General features: G+C 43.0%; 1 protein-coding gene and 1 non-coding gene across 25 annotated transcripts in view; both read right to left on the reverse strand.

Annotated features, from left to right (window-relative positions):
- Window positions 1-13,785, reverse strand: part of RUFY3 (RUN and FYVE domain containing 3) — a 138,532-nt gene that overhangs the window by 104,494 nt on the left and 20,253 nt on the right. For 2 of the 24 annotated variants that reach the window (XM_056803370.1, XM_056803369.1), the window contains exon 1: window positions 12,087-12,949. The exons of 12 other annotated variants lie outside the window; for them this stretch is intronic. In XM_056803370.1, coding sequence (XP_056659348.1) covers window positions 12,087-12,264 — 178 coding nt within the window. In that variant the 5' untranslated portion in view covers window positions 12,265-12,949. Of the gene's footprint in view, window positions 1-12,086; window positions 13,710-13,785 lie in introns of those variants that run through there. 10 more of the 24 variants (XM_056803359.1, XM_056803358.1, XM_056803363.1 and 7 more) reach the window with 10 other exon arrangements.
- Window positions 6,175-6,233, reverse strand: MIR7318 (microRNA mir-7318). The gene has a single exon (NR_127531.1). It is a non-coding gene; the product is annotated as a microRNA mir-7318 (primary transcript).

Here is a 13,785-nt window from a genome sequence, read left to right on the forward strand (position 1 = left end):
GAGCAGAACCAGGAAAACATTATACACAGAGACTGATACACTGTGGTACAATTGAATGTAATGGACTTCTCCATCAGTGGCAATGCAGTGATCCTGAACAACTTGGAGAAATCTACCAGAAAAACCAATATCCACATCCAGAGGAAACACAGTGGGAGTAAAAACACTGAAGGGAAACAACTGCTTGATCACATGGGTCAATGGGGATATGGTTGGGGATGCAGACTCTAAATGAACATTCTAGTGTAAATCACAACATGGAAATAGATTCTGATCAAGGATACAAGTTAATACCCAATGAAATTGTGCGTTGGTTGTGGGAAAAGTGGGTGGAGGGGAGGGAGGGAAATAATGTGATTATTATTGTAACCAAGGAATAATGTTCTAAATTGACTAAATAAATTAATTCAAATGGGGGAAAAAATAAAATAAAACCCCAACCCCAAATTACAATATCTTTTGAATTACACTATTTACATACGTATCAGTGGAAACATTTTATCATAATTAGTTTATCTATTGCTCTTCTTAAAAAAAAAAAAAGAGCCTACAATGTGTCAGGTATTGTGACGGTAACCCACAAGCATTTATTAAATACCTCCTCTGCAGATCAGGCATAATGCTGAGGATTCAAAGAAGGGCAACAGACAGGCATTCCTTTCTCATCTCTTAGAACCCCAGATACCATCTCTTAAAGTGCTCTTGTTGCTACAATTGCCTCTTGAACCCTGTCTTTTATCTTGCCCTTTTATTTATTCTGCATTTCTTTACATGTAAATAAGCCATCTCCCTCAAAAGAATGTAAGTTCTTGGAAAACAGGGAGTCTGCCTGTGTCATCTTTACACTCAAATGAAGTGAAAGCCCTGAGCTCAAGGGTGGTCTCTGATATTTACTACCTGTATGATTGAAAAGTTATTTAATCTCTATTTGTCTTAGTTTCCTTGTCTATAAAATGGGGATAAAAATAGTACCTACCCCTTGGGTTTGTCATGAGGATAGCACAGTGCCTGGTGCAGAGTAAATACCATTGAAATGGTTGCTATTGTGATTATTTTGAGTAGTTGGGCAGGGCAGTGGAGAGAGCACCAGGCCTGGAGTCAAGAAGTCCAGAGTTCAAATCTGGCCTTGGACACTTACTAGTTATGTGACCCTGAGCAAGTCACTTAACCCTGTTTGCCTCAGTTTCCTCATCTGTAAAATGAGCCAGAGAAGGAAAATGTAAACCACTCCAGGATCTTTGCCAAGAAAACCCCAAATGCGGTCATGAAGAGTCAAACAGGACTGAAATGACTGAACAACAACAAAGGATTATTCATTTCTAGCACTATGTCCAATCTATAGAGGCAGCATTTAATAAATGCTTGTGGATTTATTTCTCAGGATGGTACCCAAAGCTGCAAGTCTCTATTACATACAACTTGCTTTTTCTATTAAGTACAAATTCAACACCTGCACTCAAACTCATCCTGACTATTTTACATTTATAGGAACTTGAATAATAGTGAATCAGTGAACCTGCACTCTCACTCGGATGACAAGGAATTCAAATGTCTCCAGATGGTGAGGTTCAAGAGACAACAGAATGGGACTAAGGAGAGCTCAATTCAAATCTTGAATTGCTCCTAAATAGCTGGATAACCTGAAACAATCAAACGATAATGATTTATTAAGTGCCCGTATTTATTTCTTCAGTCCCTCATGTCCTCACTAGGCAAAGGGGGGTCTGATTGAAATTGAGCTTTAAAATCGTGACCTTTACATTGTGGATGTTTTCAAACTTAGATCTTTTTTGGATTGCAATCCGCAGGAAAATGAATCGAGCAAATCAGTGACTAAATCGAATTGGGCCAAAAGACCACAAATACCTCATTTGTGTTAATGGCAACAGCCAACTAACAATAAAATATGTATTATTAAAAAATTCTTTGCTCAGGGGATTAAGGACTAGAGCTGGGAGGTCCTGGGTTCAAATCTGGTCTCAGACACTTCCTAGCTGTGTTTCCCTGGGTAAGTCATTTAATCCCCATTGCCTAGCCCTTACCACTCTTCTACCTTGGAACTAATATACAGTATTTATTCTACGACAGAAGATAAGGGTTTTAAAAAAAACCAAACCATTCTTTCCTTTTGGTATCACCAACCAGGCACCCCCTGTCCCTGGAGGCCTCATAATTGCCATTTCATCCTTCAGAACTTCCAGGCCCACTCTATCCCTATCCATCCTTCTTACACCTTGCCTCAGACCCACAATGAGGTGGCAGGTCCTCCTTGTATGCTTTAAAATCTTGCTGTGGCTTCCTTATCTCAGTCCCTTAGGAAACTCAGGTAACTATGTTTTTATAACACACGAAGAGGGAAAGCAAAAGGGAAAAGAAGAATCAACAGAGTAAAATCAATCAACAGCCAGCGAGAGCTAGAGTGAAAGTCTGCCTCTAACACATACGAGCTATTGAGTAGGCAAGTCACCCTGTTTCTCAGTGTCTGCCCACCCCCAGACAACTCTAAGTCACACACCAACCACTGATGCACAGACATCGGTGCAAATTAATAGATCTCCTTCATGGTTATTTGTTCAAGTTTCTTCATTACTCTGAGAGCACAGACTACCTAAGGTAAGATGTGGGTTCGGAAAGACTCATGACCATCTCATTTTAAAACGAGGAAATTGGCCCCATTGGTTGAAGGTATTTATCCAAATTCACCCAAGTAGTATCAGAGCTAAGGTTTACATGTGGGTCTTCTGACTTAACCAATGGATGGAAATTCCAGAGAAACAACTCTAGGCTCCATGTCAGGAATAGCTGGCCTCCTTACAATGAAAGCTGGCCCCAAGGTAGAACCAACTGCCTTCGGAGTACAGTGGCTTCCCCTCTTCCTGGAAAGGGCATTCGCTTGGGAAGAACAGCCATACTATGATGCGGGGATTTCTTTCTGTAGACGACTAGAGCCCCTTGCAACTCTAAGAAGCTATGATTCTTTGGATCACAAAGCCAGGGCTCTTTTTCCTACGTGTTACTTCACCGTTAAGACCTACCAATATTTCTGCCATGTTCCAAATCTTCGGGACACTGCTTGACATTCCCATGCACTTTCTTTCACTCCTCTTTTTACATCAGTCAAGTATGACATGCCATGCTCACGTGGGGCATGGGCTCAATCAGGAAACTGAACCCCATGGCCGATCATCACTATTTGTATGCATCTGGGCAGCAGAGGAATGCTCTGCTGGTGCCAGTATGACTACCTTAATAATTTAAGCATGGAATCAATTCAACAGATGATGTTTCCAAAGCCATTCGGCTTGTCTGACTTCCATATTACTAACAGTAACAAAAATCATTGGAAGTTTTTTGAGCGGAGGAGAGATGTACAGAACAGTGCAATGAGAATGATTATACGAGAGGAGCAGTACAAAGAATAAATTAAAAGGAAGAAACCAGAATGATGGAGAACAGTTGGAGAGTCAATCACTAAAAATTCAGGTAATTCCACTCCAGCAGTATGGGTAAATATTAGAGAAAGGAAAGAGTGGAAGATGACTCAAAGATGTCAAGAAACAGTGACTGGGGAGAAGATGGCATCATTCACCAGAAACAAAAGAGAGTCTGGGGCAACGAGGAAGAGAAGAGCTTCAGTTGAGGAATGCTGAGTTTGTGGGGTTAGTGGGACCTCCAAGTGGAGACGCAGCCAAAGGGAAATAAAAGACTGAGGGTCATGGCGGCTGGCAGCTCAGGTGACATGGTATTACTTGTGAGTGGATGACAAGACCAAGGTGGAAACTACAGAAAGATGAAGGAGGCCAAGAAAAAAGCTTTAGAGAATGCCCACGTTTCAGGAGAAGAATGAGGAACTAGTAAAGGACAAATATGGAATCTGACTCGTAACACTAACCTCCTTTCAACTTCTGAATGGAACGAAGAACACAAAAATAAAACTTTACTCTTTTGAAAAGAAACAGTTACTATTAATGTTTCAAGATGTTCCAGGATTTCATTCTTTACAGCATCTTCCAGAAATGTGGAAAAAACCAAACCAACATTTTTTACTTTTTTTTTTAACATTTTAGCTATATTCAAGCATTTTCTCTCAACATACATACTGCGAATTAGAACTAATGGGTTAATCAGGTTATTGCCTAAATCACACTGGTTGTGTGTTGTTTACTAACACAAAAAAGCATAGGACCATATGAGGAAATGAATGAAAAAACATTTATTAATCACTTACGATGTGCTAAATGCTGTGGATACAAACAGAAAAGGAAGACAAGCCGTGCTTTCCCGGAGCTCAAATTCTTATAACACAGAGGGACGAATTTAGCTACCAGTCAGATGGAAAGGTCCCATGGTCCTTGGGGTACAATGGGTAAATGGACGGTCAGGCCTCTTCTTTAACATCATTTCCACTGATAATGTGCTATCTGTTTCCATTTGATGGTAGTGACTGTGGTCACTGAGAACTCTTTTCTGGATCTCCAGTTACTGTGGTTGGAGCATGCAGTTATTGCCAACTCCTATCTCCACTAGAGTCCTGGGTGATGCTGCTACATGACTGCTGGGTTTACCTGCCCACCATCAGTAGCAGTTGGTCTGTGGTGTTGAGGAATGTGGGGTTCCTTCCCCCCAGACCTTTCAAGTGATGGCTTCAGGGATTGGGGGGGCCATGCTATTCCCAAGGCTTTGGGTCTGAAGTGGAGTAGTGCTGGTGGTTTGACTCACCTGGCATATACTACTTCCTCAGGATGCCTTGCTGTGGCTGGACAGACCAGCCCTTTCTCCATGGGAGCTATGTTCAGGTATCATAGTTGGAATGGACCTCAAAAACCATCTAGTCCAACACCCTCATCTTACCAATGAAAAAAACTGAGGCCCAGAGAGGTTAAAAGTCAAGTGATAAAAGCTAGGGTTTGAATGCAGGTCCTCTCATCCCAGATCCCACTGTACCACTCTAACTTTCCTAGGGAAGGTCTAGAAAAACACCCCAAATGTTCACTCACTATGGAATCCTTCAGTTGCAAGGATTTCTTTTTGTTCTTCCCTGTCTCTCCATCACATTGATCTGGATGACAAAATCTTACTCTAAGGAATCCAAATGAAAATCTGGGTCAAACTAGCAAAAAGTTCACAAAAATGCCATAAGTTCATGGTGAACATCTACTGCTTTATCTGAGGGATGGTTTTAACTATTGTAATTATTGTATCACTCTTTAAGGACCAAATTTTCCCTTTTCCATATTCACAAAAACAAAGCACAACAGCAACAATAAAAATCACAAAATATTTGGTAGTGTTTTGAGATCAAAAGAGTCAACAGAGATCCAGATTAAAACATAATTGGGAAATATTTAACAAAAACAAATCAAAATAAAGAAATCAATAATGTGTATGAATAAATAAAAACAGAAAAATACAATAAAACATAGATAATATTACATTTTAAAACTAAGTCAATATACTGCCCGGAGGGACCAATTAGAGACCCCTTCCGTTGGAGTTTGACACCAGTGTTTCAGAAAATCACCAGCTATTATTTCTAGCCTGAAATTATAATGTATTCTTGTGTTGTCATTTTTTTAAACCCTAACATGAGAAATTTTTCATTTTTAAAATTATGTACATTTTCTTACAGATACATTTTAATGAAATCTTTTTAATTAGGAACACACATTATACACCAATAAATTGTATCTAATTAAAATTTCTCGTCTAGGAGTATGAACCGATACCAATGGACCTGGTCATTATGGTTATAAAGTTCTGGGCAGGGATCACCAGGCCCTAAGGAGAAAAGGTCATGCTTTCATTGTCTTTAGTTGAAGGCTGGGTTTCAAGAAAGCAGGATCTGGGATGCAGACAGCTGGTTAAAGCAATGGTGTCAAAGAAAACAGGGTTTGAAATTCAGGACCAGAACTTAAGGCCCCAAAAATGATGGGGTGCTTGGGCCAGGAATGGAACACCTCTAAAAGGGAACGGCGAAAACATATTTGCTTGAAGACGTGTAGATCTGATCAAAAGGGTTTTAACTTGATAATGGAGCAGAAGAGAAAACCCCAACAGTTTTTGAGCAAGATACCACAGGAAACAGCAGGTGTGAGATGGGAAGAAATATGAGTGGAGTAGCCCAGTAATTCACAGAAGACAATATCCAGGAAAAGGGGCAATTATAATACTCATGGCCTCAGATTTCTATACGCATTCATGTAGAGAATACAAATGCGTATAGAAATCTGAGGGCATGCGTACTATTGGTAATAAAGGCACAAAACTGGTATAAAAAAAAAGTTGGTTATAAACCTGGTGGAAAAAAAAAGATCTGATAAACTTTATGAGAGAGACAAATATTACCTCAGAAGTATAACTGCAACTTGGTAGGATCAGGTTCACACCTGGAATACCGCAATGGACACCAAAGTTTGTTCAAAAGGCGTAAATCAGAGAAAATGAACAGGACCATATTTCAAGGAAATATAAACTCCTCTGTGGAAATCCAAGCATCTGAAGGTTGAAGTTTGTCATTTTGGACAACTGAGTCAAAGGAGACACACATGGAGGACAACCCATGGAGGGAAAAAGAAGTGGCTCTCTGGGGGAAGGGTTATTGCAGAACATCTCACCAGAAGGATAAGAATTAGGGACTACATTCTAGAAGCAGATCATGAAGTGTTGGCACCACAGCACATGAACAATGTCCACTGAGAGCCTCTCAAATATGTTAAAAACAGAGCATCTGTGGGGAGTCCCTGACTGGGTCTCTGTGATCGCTTCATCTTTCTTCAAGGAATGACCCGAGGTAACTGCTATTCCAGATCTGACGGTAACGAGTTCACAGACCATAAGGAGACACGGTGGAAATTGTGGGAGAAATGACTAAATAGCCCTGGAAGTTGCAACAGAAAAGAAAGCAAAAGCCAGGCAAAGCCTTATGTGCTGCCCAGCTTTAGGAAAAGCAATCTTCGAGGTGATAGTAGGTTAAGAAAGGGAAAGCCAGACAGAGTCCAATTGCCCTCTAGATCTGGGGAAAGCAGATTTCAGAAACAGGGGAAAGGACTGCCAGATCCCAAGTGGACAATCCCATACAGCAGACGTCATCTACCCCAACTCTGACCTGACCAACAATCTCCAGGGAGAGTGTGAAGCAGCCCAAAGTACCTTTGGATAGCTGCTCTAGTTAGGAAGCTCTCTTTATAGTGAGTATGAGCCTGCCCCTTCCCAGTTTCCACCCATGTATATGGCTCTTAGTTCTCCTCAGGGACTAAACAAAAGACTTCCATGCCCTAGATGGGACAGCCCTTCAAATACTTGAAAACAGAAATGATGTTCCACTCTTCCTCCAACTTCTACTCAAGGTTAAATATCACCTGCACTGCTAGCCAGGACATGGTCTTGAACTTCGATGAGCTGGCCTAGATGACCTCTGACGATTGGCCTTTTGGAAAATGGCACCCTGTATTTTAGGAAGGGCACCGGTGGCTTGACTGGTGTGTCCAGACGGTCATCAGGAGGCTGAGGGCTCTTGAAACTCTCAAGAGAGGAAAAGTTAAAAGGATCTAGGTGATGTTTAGAAGGCGGGAAATAGAAGATGTCAGGAGAGGACAGCAGACAGCAGTTATATAGAAATGGGATAAAACTTGTTCTGTTTAGCCCCGGAGGACACACTGGAGGGGTGAGCAGACAATGAAAAGAAGCTGTCCTGAGAAAGGTATAATGATAGCTGTTATTAATATAGCCTATTATTAAGATTTGCAAAATGCTTCCAAAATTGTCTGAGGTAGGTGCTATTGTTATTATCCCCATTTTAAAGATGAGAAAAAATGAAGCTGTGAAGGATTAGATGGCACACTCAGGATCACACAGTTAGTGTCTGAGACAAATAAGGAGACAGGCTGGAGGAAAAGTGAAGAATTTATAAAGTCAGGAATCAATTTGAGTTGATTTGGGGACAGGTTTCATTTCCACTCACTGTCAGTCAGTTGGTCAATAATCAATTTGGCAAGGGCTTACCAGGTACTAAGCACTTGGTCCCAACCCTGTCCAAGGGAGAAGACAAAAAACAAACAAGGAGGTAGAAACTAAATGTAGACAGTGTAAATGGAAGGGGGTCTCAGAGGGAAGGCACCAACAGTGAGGGAGAGCAGGGATTTGACCCACACATCCTGAAGAAGTCCAGGGAAGTCAGGAGGCAAAGGTCAAGAGAGGAGAGCACACTAGATTAGGAAGGACAGCCAAGGAAAAGCCTGAGGAGGAGGCTGTGTGGAAAGAACAGGCAAGCTGGGGAAGTGCAGGGGAGTCAAGTTTAAGAAGATGAGACAGAAAAGAAGGAAGGGGCCACGTCGTGAAGGGCGTTAGGTGCCAAATGGAGCATTTTCTATTGATCCTGGAGGCAGTAGGAAGCCACTGGGGTAAGTGAGTAAGTTCTAGGTCAGAGCTTGCACTACCAGCTATATAGAAAGTGAGACTCCACAAAATTATCATCCAAGCTCTCATCTTATGAGCTTCTCATTTATAATATAATTTATAACAACATAATATATAATAATTTATAATAGCCACATAGTACCATAAGCCTCATGAAGCAGTCTGTATACTTGTGAAGAATGTTATTCCCGATATACTGAAGAAATGGGATAACAGCAGCTCAAAGATTCAGCAGAAAGAATGGTCAATTTGGAATCCAAGAACATGAGTTCAAATCCTGGATTAACTACTTACCATTTTTTGTGACTTGGGGCAAGTGATCTAAGCTTTCTGGGCCTTGGTTTCCCTGCCCGTAAAACGAGGAGTGGACCAGATTCCCAGAGTCCTTGGCTGGCTTCATGAGCCAGGCCCAAGACTTCTCCAAGGCCCCACAATTAGGTTAAAGAATTCCAAGTCCTCTCCCCACTCCACTCTGCTCTAAACAAACACAGCCCGAGCCCCCCAGACGTATCAACACCGCCCTGTTCCTGTTTTCCCTTAGGAATCAATCAACTTTCTGCTGCCAGGTTCGGTTCTCCAATGCTATTTTAAAAACATAACACAGGGCAGCCTCACTCAGGACCTGTTCTAGCTGCCAGGGATGAGACTAGCCCATCCCGAGCCTGCAATGGCAAACTACTGAGCCAGGCCAAGGAGTGCCTGGGGTAGGAATAGCATTTGCCCAACAAGAAAGGTGAAACACAGGCTAAACCAAAGTCCTTTTAATCCCCCGTAGCTGCCTCCCTTCCCCAGAGCTGCATGATTTTCGCTATTTGTGGCTTTTCTCATGATCATTCCCCTTCTGTTACAGCTTAAAGGCTTCCTTTCCTGTATTTAATTAGGCAAAAACGCCAGCTTCCCTCTTATCCTCCTATTCCACCCTTAGGGAGCATCACCCTGCCCCAGATGTCTTTTTCTCTTCCCTTCACTCTCTTCTCCAACAGCTATTCTCCACAGGGGCCATACATGTTCTTCTGGTGGCCGGGAGTAGGATCTGTCCATGAGAGCTCAAACAGCACCCCTGGGAACACGTCCCTCAGGGTGACCATCCAATTGACTTTCTCCCCTTTTCTCTAAACCCTCACTTTCTGTCCTAATAAAAACAGACAGGCAAGGGCTAGGCAAATTGGGGGGGGGGGGTAACAAGTGACCTGCCCAGGGCTCACAGAGCTAGAAAGTGTCTGAGGCCAGAGCTGAACCCAGGTCTTCCCCATTCCAGGCCTGGCACTCTATCCCACCTAGCTGCCCTCTCCGATATATTCCAAACAATGCCTACTAAATAAACAGGATCTCGGTGAAAACATTCAATAATGACAGATGATTGCCTAATGAGCCAAAACTTAGACAGTCTACAATGGAGACATTGGGACAAGAAGTCAGTGGACAATCTGCTGAAATTTTAGTAAGGAGAACATAGGATACTTGTGTAGCACTCAACAGAATTTTCAGGAATCTTGAAAGCACAGTATGATGATAATAACACTGGGTTTAGACTTGGAGGACCTGGGTTCAAATCCTGTCACAGCCCCCTACTACTACCTTGGACAAATTTACTTCATCTGCCTCAGCCTCAGTTTCCTTATCTATAGAAATAAGGCTCAGAGGTATCACACACATAGCCCACAACACACCCAAATGATCCTGAAACCAGATTAAAATGTAACTTGGAAATAGTTTAGAAAATGAATAAAAATAAAACAGGTAATATTACACTTTAAAACTACATAAATATGCAGGCTACAGGGAACTTCCTTATTTAGTCCTTTATTGACTCAAGTTTCTATTTGAGTTTGATACTCTTGGACCAGATGACCTTGCAAAATCTCTTTAAATTCTAAATCCTACAACCCAATGCCTAGCATTGCAGTTTGTGGCCCTCTGTAAAGGCCATCTTGGCTGCTGTCCAGAAGTGGAATTATTTCTTTCCCCAAAACTCTGGCTATGACTATGTTTGAAAAGTATCCTGGAATTCTGTGATATTTCAAAGTGGGTAATAAACAAACATTTAAATTCTGAGACTAGGCCAATGTTCGAAAATATCCACAAGGCCTTGAGATGAAAACAGGATCTTTCAATGGCACCAGGGCACTTGGGGGATAGTGGAGAGATTGTCAGTGTATGAACAGTCAGGAAAACCTCAGTTCAAATGATCCAACTTCTTCAAGCCAAAACAACTTGAGAAATCAAAGTCTTTTCTGCTAATAACCCCCTAAAAAAAAATCTGCCATGACATTTTCCTCAAAAATGCAAAGTAGGCTTTGAGATACCAAAAAACAGTGTGATACGATGAGAAGAGTAAGTAAAAGAGAGGCATTCAAGGCATTACCCTCTTATTTCTGTGTTAGCCTAGCAGCAAAGGAAAAATCAAACTGTCAGAGGGATTAATGCTAGAAATGAATTTTCTACTTATGTTAGCAAATCTGGCTTCCTGGCTTCAATTATTTTAAGTGTGATCTGAGAAGTTCAGCAAAGAGATTAATCAGGGAAATTAAAATCAGTTGTCTAACTGAGGTAGCCATTGCAGGAAGGCATGGAGGATAGAGCTGGCTGGAAGCCAGTTAGACATGGGGACAAATCTTGCCCCTCTCTGTCTCTCTCTGTCTCTCTCTCTGTCTCTGTCTCTGTCTCTGTCTCTCTCTCTCTCTCTCTCTCTCTCTCTCTCTCTCTCTCTCTCTCTCTCTCTCTCTCTCTCTCTCTCTCTCTCTCTCGCACCTCCAGAGTTAGTCTCTCAGTGTTCTCTAAGACTATAAATTGCAGAGGAGGTGCCGACCTCCATTGGAAGAGGGAGTTTCCTCCTGTGGGAGTCCCCTATATCAATGAAATCACCAGCCCAGCCCCCATCCCTTCAAAAGTTACATGTCCAAATAAACCAGTGGTGACTTTCCAGAGGGGGTATTTTTAGCAGAAGTTATCCTGTCTCTTATCTGATGAAAACTAAATTGCTCCTAAGTAGCCCTGGGCTTGATGATCACTATTATTAGTCGACTGTGACACATAAAAATGTTCTGTTTTTATTTTTTACTCAATCATTGCTATTCTTCATCCTCAACGGAAAACTGCTTTCTCACCTAATTAGATCCCATGCTTAGCACTGATTTTAATATCCGTACTAGGCTGCTGATTTCATATAAATTAAAGGCAGATTTTAAAAGCCAACTTTCTAGATGGACAGTTCAGTTCACTCAAGAATATAAAGAAAAGACTTTGAGCCCAAATGTGGGATCTCTCCCTCTCCAAGCGGCCTCTTTATTCTATGTAAGGCTAGTCTTTGTGGTACTGACACCATCTTGTGCCTGGTCCTATTTATACAAATCACTGACTGCTCAGGAGCATTTCATCTGGGAAATATTTATCAGCATGGCCCAAAGACAATAACTTCAGATTTTTTTTTTAAACTAGAATTTCGAAAGTCCTAAATAGGCCCAGACTTTCAAAGAGATGTTCCATGGGGAAAAGGGGGGGGGGGGAGGGGGAAGATTTCTAGTAAGATTATGTTAATATGAAGTGGAAGAGGTGAGTTAGAATGGAAAAAAATAAAATGCAGAGTGCTGAGAACTCTTCCCTCTTCCCTGTCCCTCCTCACTACCTTCATCCCTGTAACAATGGGGAGAGGGCAGGGGATGGAGCCATACCTTCGTGGGTAGGTTCTGGGTCTGGTGTAAGGGAGATGTCATCCAGCTCCCTGAGGCATAGCCATTCTCCATCCATGGACACCCGGAATTTGCAAAGGTAGATGGTCTCCATGGCCGCCTGGGTGATCTTGTCTGTGGTGGGGGTTGGCATATCGGTCGGAGGTGTCAGAGCAGACATGATGACTCAGCTGGGACCACAACACACACAGAGGAAAAATAAAAATAAAAAACACCCTCCCCACCAAAAAAAAAATCCGAGCCCGAACTCCCCAAAACCAATCCCACCCAAATTCCAAGCTCGCTCAAAGAGAGCTTTTTTCAGGTGGAGGAAAGAAAGGATAAACACCTGGTCGCTGGAGCACAGCTTACCACAAATAAACAATGCCACGCTATCTTTTCTTCTCTTTAAGAGAACCCCTAGCACACAGCAAAAAGAGAAGGATGCTCGTCTCCTCCCTCCTTCCAAACGGTTCTTTCCCTCCCGACCCCCGGGGCTTTCCCAGTCGGGTGAAGGTCCCGCTGGACCTCAGCCGCCCTCGCTGGCTTCAGAAATCTGGCCTCTGCAAGGGACCTAGAAAAATGAGCCCAAAAAACAAGGCTAGGAGGCACCCCCAAAATCGCTTTGGTTTTCTTTTGGCTTCCGAAAAATAAAGGTCACAGACTGGCAGGTCAGGGTGGGCCCAGCTTGCGGAAGCCCGGCACCAGGAGTCCGCAGCAGCAGTAGCAGTAGCAGCAACAGCAGCAGCAGCAGCAGCAGCAGCAGCCGCCGGGCGGGTGGTGAGCAAGGGTGTTGACCAAGATGGCTGACTAATGAGCTGGACTGAAAATCCAGCTCATGTGACCAGCAGCTGCTCCCTCCCGGAGAAGCACCTCCCAGGATGCTGGATGGATGGATAGAGGGCGATGATGCAGGATGCTCTCCTCCTCCCTCCCGCCCACCGCCTGCCAGGCTGGCTAGTCAATCCGGGATCCTGACTAAGCTCCGGCCTGGATGGGAGCAGGGGGTGGGACAGTGGGATTCCAGCGAAGCAGGCCATCCGCATTACACGCAGGACACGTCTATTTAAAGCCAGAGGGAATGGGGCCGCTGGCAGCAGAGATTTCCATTCTCTCCGGCCTATTTTGGTCTCCTAACTTCCTTTCACAAACGGCCTGCCTCTGCCCTGCTCAGAACAAACAAGAAGAGGAAGAGAAAAACTAGAGAAAACTCTTCTGGAGGGGAGCTTTCCAAAAGGCCCGGGCCTTGCCACACGGAAAAGAACCATACAGGAAGTCTGGGGGAGAAGGGAACAGGGCACCCGGAAGGGGCCTTTCCAGAGAATTCCAACTCTAAAAATCTTGGATTCAAGACCCGTGCAAAGGGGTTTTTATCTATTTCATGCGGTCACTGGGAGGAAAGGGATTTATAGGTCTTAGAAGGTCACATAAACACAGCCTGTCTATCTCCATTCACTCAATAGTATTAAAAGGCTATATATAGCAAGGGCAGTTGCATGCTTCAGTGGATTGAGAGCCAGACCTAGAGATGGGAAGTTCCAGGTTCCAATCTGGCCTCAGACACTTCCTAGCTATGTGATCTTGGGCAAGTCACTTAAAACCTATTGCCTAGCTCTTACCAACTGCTCTTCTGCTTTAGAACCAAGACTTAGATAAAAGATAGGGATTTTTTAAATATTTTTTTAAAGATGTAATATAGCAA

The sequence above is a fragment of the Monodelphis domestica genome, chromosome 6 (genome assembly GCF_027887165.1).
Source record: "Monodelphis domestica isolate mMonDom1 chromosome 6, mMonDom1.pri, whole genome shotgun sequence".
Classification (NCBI taxonomy): domain Eukaryota; kingdom Metazoa; phylum Chordata; class Mammalia; order Didelphimorphia; family Didelphidae; genus Monodelphis; species Monodelphis domestica.